The sequence below is a fragment of the Talpa occidentalis genome, unplaced genomic scaffold (assembly GCF_014898055.3).
Source record: "Talpa occidentalis isolate TD23 unplaced genomic scaffold, MPIMG_talOcc4v2.1 talOcc4.16, whole genome shotgun sequence".
NCBI classification, from domain to species: domain Eukaryota; kingdom Metazoa; phylum Chordata; class Mammalia; order Eulipotyphla; family Talpidae; genus Talpa; species Talpa occidentalis.
Window position 1 is genome coordinate 3,040,096 of NW_023601653.1, and position 15,283 is coordinate 3,055,378.

The 15,283-nt window shown below is 60.3% G+C and overlaps 1 protein-coding gene across 5 annotated transcripts in view; it reads right to left on the bottom strand.

The window, feature by feature from the left end:
* Nucleotides 1-143: 143 nt before the first annotated feature.
* SEPTIN3 (septin 3) overlaps nt 144-15,283 on the bottom strand; it is a 78,536-nt gene continuing 63,396 nt past the window's right edge. For 2 of the 5 annotated variants that reach the window (XM_054696003.1, XM_037513448.2), the window contains 10 exons: nt 13,279-13,470; nt 10,837-10,965; nt 10,338-10,419; nt 9,213-9,350; nt 7,952-8,069; nt 7,639-7,734; nt 5,557-5,656; nt 3,772-3,823; nt 3,408-3,501; nt 144-1,405 (listed from right to left, as the gene is read on the bottom strand). In XM_054696003.1, the coding sequence (XP_054551978.1) occupies nt 1,340-1,405; nt 3,408-3,501; nt 3,772-3,823; nt 5,557-5,656; nt 7,639-7,734; nt 7,952-8,069; nt 9,213-9,350; nt 10,338-10,419; nt 10,837-10,965; nt 13,279-13,470 (1,067 nt within the window). In that variant the 3' untranslated portion in view covers nt 144-1,339. Of the gene's footprint in view, nt 2,602-2,981; nt 3,046-3,407; nt 3,502-3,771; nt 3,824-5,556; nt 5,657-7,638; nt 7,735-7,951; nt 8,070-9,212; nt 9,351-10,337; nt 10,420-10,836; nt 10,966-13,278; nt 13,471-15,283 lie in introns of all 5 variants that reach the window. The other 3 variants (XM_037513447.2, XM_037513446.1, XM_054696004.1) reach the window with 3 other exon arrangements.

A 15,283-nucleotide genomic window follows, 5' to 3' on the forward strand; every position in this document is an offset into this window, starting at 1 on the left:
TCACCGCGTGTCTTCCAGCTCTGGCTTCTGTGGCTACTCCTTCTCCAGGGGGACCTTGTCTCACCCCCACACATGGGTGAGATGATGAATAATGGCTGATTTGGCCAAGGAGTGATGCAAATAAGACACGGCCAGACAGTAATTGTTCAAACAGCAATGTTTAGTTATACAACACATAAAGTCTAGCAACATTTACACAACCAGTTTGAGTGTCTCTTGGCTTGTTTTCAATTGGGAAATTGAACCATAATGTCACCAAAAGTTTGGCTGGGACTGGTCACATTTAAGAAATGGGTCGTTCTTGCATCCCCTAGGCTTGGGCCTCTTGCTCCATCAGGACTTGGTGTTAGATGAATGGCCCACAAGTCACCAGCCTTGAGCAAGTTGTGTCCAGGTGGTGGTGGGGAAGGGAGGCAGAGGGGGGTTCCATAAAGACACTGTGGGGGGCAGTGGCAGCGACATTCGCAAACATTCATGCATCTGAGGGCGGCTTTGCCTCCATCGGGTATTTCCCCCGAACCCGCAGTGGCCGGCTGTGGCCAGGCTACCTCATTACTCACATTACCGGGGCGGGGGTGGCAGTACTTGGGGTGGGTGAGAAGAGACCCTTCTTATTGCTAAGTAGACAAGGGTACTTTTTTCTTTCTCAAGTTCACATCTCATGCATTTCTGGAGTTCCATGTGTTTAATTCCTTTTTTGAGTGATAAGGAAGTCAGCTCCAGAAACCTCTCTATGGGAAAACCACTCTTCTCAGGGGCCTGGTTATGGGAGGGTGTGAAACCGCTCTCGGGGCCAGCCACAAGTGATTTTTTTCAAGAAGTGACCCTAGACCTTGCTCCCTCCCACCTGTAATGACCCATCCTTATAGAGAAGCCTTAAGCAATGAAGGAGACACCCTTGTCCCACACTGGGGCTCACACAGCTGACGTCAACACATCTGACAAGCAGAAAAGTTGCTTTCTTGACCCTTTAAGGAAGCCAAGAGCAGCTCATGCAGATGAATGGATAGGGAGCAAGGCCATTCCTTTGGGGATGGTGACGAGTAGCTGGTATGGGTTTGCAAGAGCAGAAGAAGCTCATGGCGAGTTCTTTCACCCTACGGATGGACTGGGACCGGCTGACAGACGATGGAGGAGGGCAGTGCTGGCAAGAACTCCATTCCACTGGGAGGAGAGGGTGGTTTGGATGAATGGAGGAAGCAACTGTGCTAAAGAGGCAGCTGGCCCCTCCCGCCTGCTGGGGGTGGTGGGCTGGACAAGGACGGCACTAAAAAGAGCCCGGCCCTGCAGCAATAGCAGCTGAGAGGAATGGAGGGAGAAGCCGCGCTTGAAATGGCCTTCATTCAGCAGAGGGGCAGGGGGTGGCTGGCACAGGTGGAAGGACAGTGCCCAGGAGGCCTTCTCCCTGCAGGGGGGTTGAGAACGGTTGAGGGTGTGGACACCAGCAGCTGGCAGCAGACATAGAAAATAGCTTCTCCAGGAGGGCTCAGGTGAGGGTTTAGGGGCGCCAACCATCATTCTCCTACTCAGCCTCTCCAGTGCCCCCGCCCCCGCCCCTAGATCTTCCCTGCTAGGCCTAGACCTCCACTCCCATGTCCTCATACGCGCTGCTTGCTGTACGTACCAGGGACACCCCCCCCCATTGAAATGTGGTGACCTCTGGGTTCTGACCCTGCTGCTGTTCTGCCCTGGCAGGTGCCCACCCTGGAATCCTTTTGTGGGTGAGGACAGATGTGGGTTGAGTTGGTACAGGGTCTCCAGGAAGGACAGAGACCGTGGGTTCTGGGTTCCTGGCCATCTGGTCACCCACTTCCTCCCGGTCCACTGAACGCTGGTCTGCAGCCCGTGTGTCCCTAGCACCTGAGTGGTAAGCAACCGCAAATGCTGGGATCTGCGAGGCCCAAACACCTAGGGCCGGAAGGGGAGGTCAGGAGAGGTTGTTGTAAACTCTGGCACTTTCCCTTGGCTGAGGCTACACTGTTTCCCCAGCCCTGAATCAGCCACCTCACACACTAATGGAGAAAGAGCCACTTGTTTCTCACACCAACAGGGGACACACAGAAGCGCTAATAAGTGCAGGGCTGCAGGGAACAGCAAGGAAAGGCTAAATGTATGTAATGTCTACAGAAGTGGGCGGGCGGGGGATGCAGACAGACGGACAGAGATGCAGTCGGCGTCAGCACGAGAGTGAGAGCGGAAGAGGAAGAGGCAGCCAAGGGCCCGTGAGCAGGGGAGAAGCGAGGGGCCCGTCCGGGGGGTGGGGGGGAGTCTGATGGGGAGAAGGGAGCTGTGGTTTTAAAATTTGCCAGTGAAGCCAAACCAAGGAGAAAGACAAATATTGTGTATTGTTTTGCCTTTAGACTCAGTTCTTCTATAACTTAATGCCGAAAAACTGGCGGGCACGGGAGCCATGCCAGCCGCCATGTGTCCTCCGCCTGGCCGCCCACAAGCCCGGCGCCGGGCCACAGGGGCTGCTGCTCAGGCCTCGCTGGGGGGCTGGTTTCTCTCGGGGCCTCAGTCCGGACCGACCCATGCTTTCAGCTGGGATTTTATTCTGAAGGTGGCCTGAAGTTGTTTTTGGAAGTAGACTGGGCTTACACCCTAAATGCAGAAAGGAAGCTAAAGCCTTAAAGGAAGCGAAAGAAGCCAGGAGGCAAGTGTCAAGGAGGGGAAGTGGGAGCAGCGGGCAGGCGAGTGGGTGTGCACAGGGCCCAGTGCTGCGGGCGGCACAGACCGAAGGGCTGAGCTGCTCTCCACCTCGGGGCACTGATTCCTCCCGCGGGAGCCCAGCTCTGGCCTACCCCTCTCCCTTCCCACGCCCCGCCTCGCCCAGGAAGTCCCAGCCTGTCCCCCAACTGTCCCCAGCTCACAGGGAGGGGCCACTGCTCAGCTCCCCCCAGTTCCCAGGTGAAGCTCGGAGAACCTCTGTGTCTCAGTGTGGCGGCAGGCTCAGGGGTAAGAAGGCGTTACCTGTGGCTCACCTGCTCCCATCATTTTTAAATGAAACCTCCCCCAGACCTTTTGAGCGAGGCTCACGGCTTTGTTCTGGGACACAAGGAAAGAGGACAGATAATGGACAGCCATGGAGGAACCAAACTTACAAGGGACTTTCCAGGGAGGGAAGTGAAAATACCTCACCCCTGCACACACGCGTGCACACACACAGGGACACACGCACTTTCTCTTTCTCTCTCTCTCTCTCACATACACACACACACACACACACACACACACACACACACACAGACAAGATGCTTCACAAAAAGCAGACAGGCCTGTGGGACAGAGTAGAAAGGAAGAAGGTGGTTGGTGGTGGTGCTGGGATGCGTGTGTGGAGAGGGGTGTGATGGTCAGAGGAGGTGTCGTCATGGGTGACTGTCGTGGCTGTCCTCTGTGTCCACGCTCACCGGAGGGAGGCCCCCGTTGTCGTTGAGCCGCTTGGCGCGGTAGGTCTCGTAGTGGATGTTGTGTGTCACTTCCTTGAGGTCCTGGAGGTGGGTCCTGAAGGACACGGGGAGAGGGCAGAGGGGTGCCATTAGGGGCGGAGGGGACGGCCGCGTCTGAGGCCACTTCAGTGGCCAGAGCCCAAGGACTGAGAGCTGCTCAGAATAAAAGGAGCCAGTGACGCTTCCTCGGCCCCTGCTGCTTCCTGCCAGGAGCTGGGAGCAGGGCAGAGCGCGCTGGGCGTCTGAGGAAGTGGACCTGCAGAGATGGCCTCCTGACCCCGAAGAATTATACCTGCCACCTACCTGTTGGGGGTGGGGGCCTTACCTGATGACAAAGTCTCGCAGCAGGGCAAACTCACAGTGGCTGAGGTTTTCCACTGTGAACAAAACAAAACAGGTGGTCGTCTCACCGGTGTGCCATCACGGCAGCGGGGGAGCTCTGCTCAGGCCAGGGTGGCATGCAGGTGGGTGGCGGGCAGAGGCCAGCCCCGGACAGGGCACCCTCACCCCTCCAGAGCTGGCTGGTCTGGGGGCTCAGGAAACTGGGTTGTGTTCACTGGACAAAGACTTAGTGAGGGCCTCCCTGGTGGCGCAGGGGGTTGAGCACAGCACTGTGAAGCTGTCCGCAGCCTCTGCAGTGCGGGTTTGATTCCCGGCCGGCCAGGGAGAAACCCAAATGGCGCAGCAGACCCCTCCTGTCTCGCCTGCTGCTCCCCTCAGCAGTGCATTTCGGTCAACCTGCCTGTTGTGTCCCCCACTCTGTCTCTGGTGAATCCTCTCACCCTCCTGGCCTGTACCCCAGCTCATGTATAAATAAATAAATATTAAAAAAAAAAAAGACTTAGTGAGCGGCTCCGTGACAGCCTGCCCCAGACACTGGGGTGACAGCTACCAAGGACTATTCTTTTTCTTGTGGGCAGATGAGGAAACTCACGGTACACCAAAAATCTAAGAAAGCTGCCAGGGGCCTAAGACATGGCTGCATACCATAGGAGCTTATACACCGACTGAAAGACAGTAACAGAGGAAATGACGACCGAGCCTTCTGAAAAAGGTCACACCCTACCCAAGGACCCTCCCTCAACAAAGACTGAGTGCCTACTGTTTACACAGCACTTGCCAGGGTCACGGGGGCCAAAGAGCAGTAACACACGAACCCTCCTGTCCTCACAGTCTCTGAGACAGTCTCATAAACAGTTCCTAGTTGAGGAGCCAGGTAAGAACCGCTATTTATAAAATATTCTAACAGGGCCTCCCCCTGGTGGCGCAGCGGTTGAGTGTGGGGCTGCGAAGCTGCCCGCAGCCTCTGCAGCACCGGTTCAATCCCCGGCCGCTGGCGAGGGTCCCACATGGCGCGCAGACCTCTCTTGTCGCGCCTGCTGCTCCCCTCAGCAGTGTATTTCGTCAGTTTGCCTGTTCTGCTCCCCGCTCTGGCTCTGGTGAATTCTCTCACCCTCCCACGCTTCTGACTGTACCCAGTGCTTGTATAAATAAATAAATCTTTAAAATATATATATATTCTAACAAAGGGTCATTGGAAAATGAGACAGCACAGGACAGGGAAGGCATGTCCTTTGGGAGTCTTACTCCTGTCTCCCCCCCCCCCCCCCCCTCAAGCACCCTTGGACAAGACACGCGGCCTGGGACTGTCCCGGCTGATGTTCTGAGAACAGCTGGCTCCCCACTCCTCGCCGGGTTATATGCTGGATGAGGCCACGGGAGCGATTTTCTGAGAACTCTCAGAATCATTCTCACCTGCCCCGGGATCACATCCATCTACAAGAAGGTGAAAATGGCGACATCTGAACAAGCCGTAGCAGCTTGCTGCAGGTGAAGCCCTTTCTCTCCGGTTTTCCGCCCTCATCAGCCTCTCCAGGTGCCACCCCTGGACATGCTGACCGGGGCTCGGGCTCAAGTGTGCCACCAGCTCTCTGCGCCTGCCTGGGAGTCGGCTAGCCCTGCCCGGCTTCCCGGCTAGACTGCGAGCTCGCTACGGCAGGGTCTGGCTAGCGCTCGTGTGGCATCTCAGCTCCCAGGACTGCCTTAACCCAGGGGTGCTGAATAAGTCACCCTGACGGGCAGCAGCACCAGCCGAGAGGGGCGGCCTTACCTTCGATGACCCCCCAGGGGGTTTTCCTGCCGAGCACGCGCTTGCCGTTCACTTGGTACTCCTTGTCGCTCCCCACCACGGCGAAGGGCATGCTCTCCTGCTGGAGGGGCGGACACAAAGGGCGCACAGGTCACCCTCCTCTGCCTGCCCTGACCGCGCCCGGCCTCGCTGCCCGGCCGCAGCCAGCCGGCTTCCCTCGGCGCGTCACACACCCCACAGAGCTCTGCAAACTCTGCCGACAGGAAGCAATCCGTGAGCTCGCTGGGGCAGAGAAAACTCCCCTGAAACCTACCCCGCTGGCACCCAAGTGACGGGAGCACCCCTCTGTCCCGCGTACCCCGCCGGCAGAGGCCCTGGTCGGCTCACCGCCTGGGGCTCCAAGACCTGTCTGACTCCCATAGGCTCCCCCCACGTCGGGGAGGGGCCATCGTCAGGAGCCAGCCCGCTGCTCCCAAGCCTGTTTGATGTGGGCTTGTTACTGCGACCGTCCAGGCCGACTGGCATGGGCTGGGGGCACGGTGTGGGCAGCTGTCTCTGAAAGCTAAGTTGGATGTTTCAGAAAGACCCGGCAGAGTGTGTTGCTTCTGCATCACGAGTGGACTGACCCCCAGAGCAGAGCCCTGGCCCCCACGTGAAAAGAACGTCCAACGAGTGTGATGTGTTTTAAGTTATTTTATCTTAATAATTTCAAAAGGGGCCTCCCCGGTGGCGCAGTGGTTGAGCGCTGGGTTGCGAAGCTGCCGGCGACCTCTGAGGCGCCGGTTCGATCCCCGGCTGCTCCCCGGCCACCTGAGGAGGGTCCCACATGGCGTGCAGACCTCTCCTGCCGCCCGCTGCTCCCCTCAGCAGTGTACTTCGGTCCTTCTGCCTGCTCTGCTCCCTGCTCTGGCTCTGGTGAATTCTCTCACCCTCCCGCGCTTCTGACTGTACCCAGTGCATGTATGAACAGAACAAACAAACAAACAAATAAATAAATAAATAAAACATGCCTCTATTAAAAAAAAATAATAATAATTTCAAAGGACATTGATTCTAAACCATTTGAGATTTATACGCGTCATTTTAAAAATGATTTGTTCAGGGCCTCCCCGGTGGCGCAGCGGTTGAGCGCTGGGTTGCGAAGCTGCCTGCAGTCTCTGCGGCACTGGTTCGATCCCCGGCTGCTCCCCGGCCACCGGAGGAGGGTCCCACATGGAGGAGGGTCCCACATGGCGCGCAGACCTCTCCTGCCGCCCACTGCTCCCCTCAGCAGTGTACTTCGGTCCTTCTGCCTGCTCTGCTCCCCGCTCTGGCTCCGGTGAATTCTCTCACCCTCCCGCGCTTCTGACTGTGCCCAGTGCTTGCATAAATAAATAAATAAATCTTTTAAAAAATAAAATAAAAATAAAACTTGTCTCTGCCACTTGATAAATCAGGGCAAGATAGTTAACTCTCTGCTCAAGTTCCTCATACTGTGCAACTATAAAAAGAAAAAAAAAATGATTTGTTCACTTCAGTCGACTTTTTCATCTCACCTGCTCAGGTAAGAGGTTCCTACTTGAATATCCACACTTGATCCTGATGGCCAGGAGACCCAGGGGTCCAAGGAGGTGGCCTCTGTGCCCCTGTACCCAGCAGCCACTGCAGCTGTTTTCCCTTTGCTTATTGGAGTTCTGTTTGAGATTTAATTGTTTTAAAGGGTTCTTTCTCCTAGGAAGAGTTTATGAACTCCCTCATCTGACCTCTGCACTTTACAGAGGGGGAAACTGAGGCAGGGTGTGACTAGAGCACACATACCTAGGACCCCAGCCGGATGCTGTTCCTGCCTGCTGCCCTTCCAGCCCCCCACACCTGGCTTTGGGGACTTCGTTGGGTAAAAAAAGACTTCGGTGTCGTCTGGAGACGGGCGGGAGCATGGCTTCCTGGGTGCAGGGAGGCCTCTGTGGGCTTGCAGTCCTGGCCGGTGCCCCAGTCTGTACCCTCCCCCACGGCACCGCTGCGCTGGGTCAGGCGGGCGGGGCGGGGGGTGGAGAGGAGCAGGCGCAAGGACAGGCGGTACGTGACGCGGGGGCATCTGTGTGGGGGCAGGTCCCACGCACCCACCCGGATTTTGTCGTTCTCCGCCTTGTCCTCCAGATCCTCATCAAATTCCCTCTGGGGGTAGAACTCAATGCCGTGCGCTTCAAGCTCCTTGCGAACCTAGAGGCGGGGAGAAGCGGGTGGTCAGGTGCCGGGGCGTGGGAGAGGGCAGGCGAGTGTGGGTAGGCGAGTGTGGGGGGCCGAAGACGGACTTTTGGTCCCGGATGTGACCAGCCGCAGCCTCTTTCAGGGCTAAGGGGGAGCCGGGTGGGAAGTGGGGGGGTGGTCACCAGGGGGAGGGAGGACGGGAGAAGCGATGAGGGGGGAAGCCCCTCACCCTCTGCTTGAACTCAGACTTCTCCTCCAGGGTCATGGTGTCAGCCTTGGCGATGACAGGGATGATGTTCACCACTTTGCTGAGGTGCTTCATGAACTCCAGGTCCAGCGGGCGCAAGCTGGGCCCAGAGGAGGCGGCTGTCAGAGCCCCGCGCCGCCCCCTCGGCCGCCGCCACCATGGCAGGCCACCCGCAGGCGGAGGCCACTGCCCCAGCAAGAGGCTACCCCCCATGCCCCCCGTCCCCTGACACACACCCACTGCCTGCACCTGCAGACGCCCTCACAGCCTGCGGGGGCCTCTGGCCCCTCGGGCCACTCCGCCCTCTCCCTCCTGGTGGCTCTTCTGACCTGGGGGCTATTTTCTCCTGAGGACAGCTGTGGACTGTTGTCACGCTGTTCCTGTGTCTTTACCTGCCCACAGGACAGCACTTCTCCATGGTCCCTCCCAGCCCCCATAATCCTGCAGGGCCCAGCAGGGGCCTGGCCATCCCTTTTCTGAGAGCCCAGTTCCCCCCGGACTCCGGGACCCCATTGGGCTCTACTTCATGGTCCAGGGGCTTGTGAGGTCGGGCTGGCTGCATCTTGGTCTGACCCCAGGGTCAGGTTCTAGGGGAGATAAAGCTAACCTGCGAGGAAGTTCCTGGCCCCCTCCATCAACACTTGCTAAGCACCTGGCTCCTCCAAAATGGAGGGGCTGCATACATGGCCCAGCTTCCCAGAAACGGACCTCTGGCCAGTGCCGGGCCCAGTAAGAAGTGATGTGGGCCTCTGTCCCCAGTAAGTGCTCCCGGGTACATGCCCGTGCCTGCTCCTGGCACCCCCTCACACCACACACAGCCCCACCCACCACCCTCAACCTCAGGGCACATCCTGAGCATGCCCACCCTCAATCTGGACACCTGTTCAAGCTGGACTGGCCCCCTCCTAATGCCCCTTCCTAGCTCCAACACCGGCCTGGCCCGAAGCCCTGCCCCTCTCCCCACTTCTCCCTTCCTGCTGCCCCACCCCAGCCTGGCACAAAGCAGGCATCCCCTGAGGAATGCGGAGCCCTCCCCTCACGGAGATGCCTCCTCCCGCGGTGCCGGGACACCAGTGGGCCACCCCGGTCAGCTCTGCTCTCCTGGCAGGAAGGTCAGGATTTTCTGGGCAAAGTCTGGGGAATCTCAAGGTCCCAGGCCACGTGGGACTGCCCCGGCCGAGCCCGGGTACTGCTGCCCACCAGGAGCGGGCGGTCCAGCCCGGCTGCAGGTGCTGGCACTCACGAGTGTCCCGTGGGGGAGATGAAGTAGAGGCAGCAGTGCACGCGCGTGTCGGGGATGCGCTTCTTCCTGGCGATGTTCACCTCCTCCTTCAGGAACTTCTCGTACTGCTCGTTGATGTACTTCTCGATGGGCTCCCAGCTGGGGGCGGGGAGGGCAGAGAGCCCGTGGACATCCCAGAAGGACTGGCCTGGGAGCTCGGCCTGGCCGGGGGCCCCCACACCATCTTGATGCACAGGTCCCCGGGGTTGCTAGGACCCCTGCTGGCTGTGCTCCCTCGGCCCCCCAGGAGCATCTCATTAGCAAGGGCGGATGCCCCCCCAGACCTGCGCTACAGGAACCTGCATCCCCACCACGCCTCCCCCCCTCACTTATCAGCTGGGAGACTCTGGGGGAGCCTCTGCCCCCCTCTGAGGCTCTGTTCTCTCTTAAGTAATAAGTAAAACAAAGTAACAGGCGCTCAGGGGGCCTGTGGAAGGGCCAGAGAGGACTGCTGTGTGGAGCGGGGCCCACAGTCAGCACGACCCTGGCCGCCCGCCCTTGCGCTCAGACTCTGCTCTCCTGTTTCCTGGCCCCACCATGGAGCACACAGCCTGACCCACCAGAGGGCAGCCAGGCACTGCCCAGAGCACACCCCACCGCAGAGGCCCAGCGGCCCCATCCCTACTGGAGCGCACCCGGGCCTGGAACCTCCCACCCAGACCTGGGCGCCCCCTCCTGGCGGGACGCTGACTGCAGCTCCGCTCTGCACACTGCGCACGCGCACGCTCACTGCCTCCTGTTTTTCACTCTTCTCTGTATCCAGGGATACAAGGTCTGGCCCACAGGCCAAACCCTCTGCCACAGCCTCCGGACAGCCTGGAACGGCCCCCAGGGCCTGGTTCTGCCCAACCTGCCCTGCTGCCAGCTGTCACAAACCCACCCCCACCTCCAGGCGCTCATCAGCTGAAATCCCCTGGGCACCGGGCCTCTACCTCCCCGTCCACCCTACAGTCCATCTCAGCCTCCAGCAAGCCTCCTGCTCAGCCCCTTCCGGAGGGCGCGGGCGTCAGCAGGACTGAGCCTGCGCCTCGCTCGCTCAGCACCTGCCCCACAGGTCTAGGTGGAACCCCCCCCGCAGACATATACCAATTTTCATTGTTGATCTGGTCTCCAAAGCCTGGTGTGTCGATGACAGTCAGCTTCATTTTGACCCCTCCTTCTTCTATCACTGCGGGGGTGAACAGAAAAGGCACCGGGGAGGTCACCTCTCCCGCTGATGCTAGGGGCCCTGCCGCCCGCCGTCCCGCCCTGCCCCAGGTGACTTCTTCAGGAACAGTACTGGAAAAGAGGCGCTCAGGGGTCTCCCTACCGCCCACCTCCCTTCATGCTGCTCCCTGCACCTGGAACGCCCTCCCGCCTCTCTAGCCCCACCCGCCCTCATCCACCCAGTTCAGCCCACTGCAGCGCTTCCCACCCCCTCCCCTCTCCTGGACTTGGGGTCCAAGGACCACTCCCTGGGGTTTCAGGCTTCATTCTACCCTGTCTGGAGGTGGCCTTCTCATGAGTCTCACGCCCCCAAAGTCCTTTCTTTCCTCTTCTGGCCGAGGCCGCGCTGAGAAAGGGCACAGCCCCTCCCAGTCCTCACCATGCCCGATGGCCTTGATCTCCACGGTCTTGGGAATCTTCTCCTCGCGGGCCCAGCTGGAGGCCTTGCGGCTCACTTGGGATTTGAAGAGCGTGTTGACCAACGTCGACTTGCCCAGTCCACTCTGACCTGCCACGAGACGGGAGGGTGAGCAGGCAGGGACCCCAGCCCACCTCCCGAGCCGACAGCGCCCCAGCAGGCGAGAGCTGGGGGCAGGAGGGCTGAGTAGGGTGAGCAGGCAGGAGCGGCTTCCTGCAGAGGGGCGCAGGGGGGCGGGGGGGGCCGGAGGGGGACCGCAGTTGGACTCCACATTCCCTCTTCCCTGGAGCGCCGGGCCCCTCAGGAAAGGGAGTGGCAGGCTCAGCATTCACAGAGGGTCACGGTCTTGGGTTTTGGGCTTTTTGCTGGAGCTGGGTTTCCCACCTTTAATAACACAGTGGGAACAGATCACTTTACATTCTGCTACCACCTCTTCCTGCAGACTCGCACGCGAGCAACACCTGCCTCACACCTTACAGTGCTCCTGGCCCCACAGCGGGGCGCCCTCACCCAGACGAGGGGATCCTGGAGGACCAGTTCCCACCTACAACTCATAAATCCCGGGCCAGCCCACAGTGCCGCTGGCCCAAGTCACCCTCGCAGGCGGCGGTTAGCGTCCCGTGGAGGTGACCGCCGAGCCTCGGGGCTGGAGGAGGAAGCTGCGCGGGCAGGATGCCCCCTTCACCTCCTTCGCCCTGGTTCCCTAGAGCCTGTGTGACCCGCACCGGCGCCACACCCAGGAGAAGCTCCATGGCAAAAAGAAAAAGCGCCGAGCCCCGCTGGCCTGAGCAGCGCAACTCAAACCTGCGCGTGCAAGATCCCACGGGCTGGCCGCACAGGGTAAGCACAGGCACCATCTGGACGCCCGGGGGAATGCAGGGTCCCAGGCCCAGACCATGGCTCAGAATCTGCATCCTAACCGGACTTCTGCTGCATCGTGCGGTCCGTGAAGCTGAGGCACTCCGGAGCATTCTCGCGGCTCCAGGAAAGGAACAGGGACGAGCCCAGGTGGGCCCACCCCGCCCCAAGTGGACTGGCTATGTGGCTGCTCTGGCCTTTAGCCTCTGCTGACAGGGTGGTGGGGGGAGGTGGCAAGTCAGGGACGGGTCTCACTGAACCGCCGCGGTGGCCAGCTGGAGCGGGTTCTTAAAAAGGCCGCATCCGGGCTCACACTGAAGGCGCCCGGGGCTGGGGGAGAACGTCTGCCCTGGGCACTGCGGGGAGAGGCGCATCCTGGGGCTCACCCTCCTCCGTCTGGGTATTTCCCAAGGTCACTTGGTCACCGTGTATTTTTGAGTGGCAAGTGCTGCGCTCGGAGGCAGCAGTGAACAGGACCTCGCGGCTCATCGCGAGGGAGACCCCAACACAGGCCGTGGCGATGTGTTGTGATAATCACCCTGGAGAGCTCACACAGGGCCTGACCGCGCACATGAGGGGAGCTAGCTCAGTCTCTGGGAATCACGGAGGACTCTCAGGAGGAAGCAACAACCAAGCTGAAAGCTGACAAAGGACGTCAAATAACCCATGAGAAGCTGGGACAGCATGTGCGAATGCTCAGAGGTAGGAGGGGGCATGGCAAGCCCGAGAGAGCTGTCCCATAGGGGCGAGGCGTGGAATGCCCCTTGGGAAGCATCCGAGCAGAGAGGTAGTGCGGGCGAGACAAGGCACCTGCCTTTCTCCTGAAGAGAAAGGAGGGCTTTGAAGAGTTTGAAGTAGAACAAGGGACTTGATGAGTTTTACAGGTTGCAAAAACCATTCAGTGGCTGGTGGACAATGAAGGGGAGCCGGCACCAGCAGGGAGAGAGTCACACAGGATGGCCTGGGCCAGGCCACTTGCCACTGGTTCCTGAGATAAGAAGCCGTGACCAGAAAGGAAACCAACTATGTCCCGACGCACACCGTTTAGTTCAATTGATGTTTGTTGACAGCAAAATCTTCTAGATGATTCACGCTCTGGCCCAGCTCCTTGTCCTTCAACAGCACGAGTCTGGCGGCCGAGGCAACCCAAGCGCGAGCCGGCCCGGCCCAGGGGGTGCTGGTGGAGATGGAGAGGAGCGGCGAGCTGGAGAGAGCTACGAGGTCAAGTGGGCAGGATCCGGTGATGGATGGATGGGCGGAGAAGGGAGGGGGAGCAGGGAGGGGGAAGCCCTGATCCCTGTTGCTACGAGTGAGGCAACACCTTGCGGAGTCCGGCGGAGCTCCCTTCCCGGTACCTGACAAGTGCCTTAGTGACCATGTCCGGGAAATTCTGTTTCAAAGCACTACCTGGCCCCGCTCCTGGAGGTGAAGGTCACTGCCGACACCCTCAGGCCACGCACCTGAGAGCGAGGCTGCCCGTGTACACCCGCCCACAGCACCCGGCCGCCTGCCACCGCACCGCAGGGGGCCCCGGGCCTTCCGTACCGACGACCATGATGTTGAAGTCGAACCCGGTCTTCATGGTCTTCTTGCGCATCTGCTCGATGATGGTGTCGATGCCGATGTAGCCCAGGAGGCTGGAGTTGATGCTGACGGGCTTCATGGGCACTGCCGGCTTAGGCCTGGGCTCGGGCACCAGCTCTGACATGGCTGCGTCCGTCCTGGTCTCTGTGAGCCCTGCACAGACAAGGCGGGCAGGGTGGGCCGGCCGGAAGCAGAGGCCCCAAGGACGTGCCAGGACGAGGACGGGACGGGACTTCAGAGGCCATCCCGCACACGGGGAAGGCCGTGGGGAAAGGGCGTGCCTGGGCCTCAGCGCCGATCCCGACGGCGCCCGGGCCCCTTGCAAACACGCCTCCCGCCTCCAGCACCACGTCCGAGTCTAATCCCGGCTTCCTGCACCTCGGCGCGACCGACATTGGGCAGGAGGGCTATTGTGGGGGGCTGTGCTGTGCATTATAGGGCGGTCAGTGGCCTCCAGCAGATGCTGATATTAGCTCCCCAGTGTGACGACCAAAAACATCTCCAGACTGTGCCTAATGCGCCCTGGGGGCAACAACGCCAGCAGTGGCGGCCCCTACTCTAACCGATGTCTGGGGTGATTGCAAGCTGAGTCCCACCTCCTCAAATAAAGGGCAAAGACCTAGGGGGCTGGGCCTAAGTCCATCACTGGCCTCAGGTGCTCTGTCTCTTAGAAGCAAATAAGACTCCCCCACACCCCCAGAGTGAACACTGTCCCTGACTCCCAAACTCCTGTCCCCTCAACCGTACGTCCGCTGCCCTCAGGCGCCCCGACACCCTCCTGGCCATGGGTTTGAGTCTGCGGGAGGCATGAGGCCCCCTTCTGACCAGCAGGGAGAGGGTGACCACCCAGGGGGCCAGTGAGCTCTGGGTGCTGGGGGCGGTGGAAGAAAGGAGAGGCTGAGGAAACGGCCCGGTCGGGCAGACCCTGGCTGTGTCCGCATACGAGGAACCCGCGCGTCCTCCTCGGCACCGCCGCAGACGCCAGCTTAGGGCACGGGCACCCATCCTGAAATCGGGTGTGTGTCAGCGGGGAGAGTCTGGCTCTGCCTGCCAGCCGCGGGGACATGAGAATCCCTCCCCACAGGGCCTGTTCCGTCATCTGTGAAGGGCTGAGGGTCACAGTTTAGCTGCCGGGAGGGTGATGTGAGGCCCTGGTGCACAGAGCAGCTGGGAGCAGCGCCTCCTGGTTCCCGACCCGCCTGCCCCGTCCCTTCCCCTGAAGCTGGCCTGTCGGGAGGGACACGGACAGTGCACATGAGGGCACTGGTTACGGTGGTCCAGATGCAGCCCGTGGACTCCATGCCGTCTCTGTGCCACTCTAGAGCCCCCTGTTCATAGTTGCCACCCTGCAGGGGCTCGTGGGGACAACGGATGGAGTGGCAGATGGGGAGAGGGGACAGGCGTGCCTCCCTCCCCCAACCCCCTCCCCTCCCCCAGGCCCACCAGGAGTCCGTCCTTGCACCCTGCCACCTGGCCCTTCCGCGGGTCCTGACAAGACTGTCTCCCCCTCCGGGAAACTTTTCTCCCTGTCACTCTCAAGCACAGCCAAAGCTTACAGAGCCTCGGGGCCTCCTTCTGCAGCCCAGGGAGCAGGTGTCAGCCAGGCAGCTCCTGACAGCAGCAAGACTGGCCCGCCTGCAGCAGCTGACTCCCTGCAGCCCGGATGCCCCCACGCGCACGGCCACTCGGCACACCTGCACTGGCACTGGGGTGATGCCCCTCTCCCTGCCCCTGCTGCTCACCCTCTCCATTTCCCTCCTGCCTGCACAACTGGGCCCCTTTATCGCCACCATCTCTGGGGGGAGGGTTATCGTACCCCATTACACAGATCTGAAAGTGAGCCTTGCATTATTGACACGAGTTTTTCTAAGTATTCCTGTAAAGTGTGTGTCCTCGCCTGGCCCGGCAGCCGCAGCAGCCCACAAGATCACACCCAGAGGCAGGCCTGGCTGCCCAGGAGCCCACA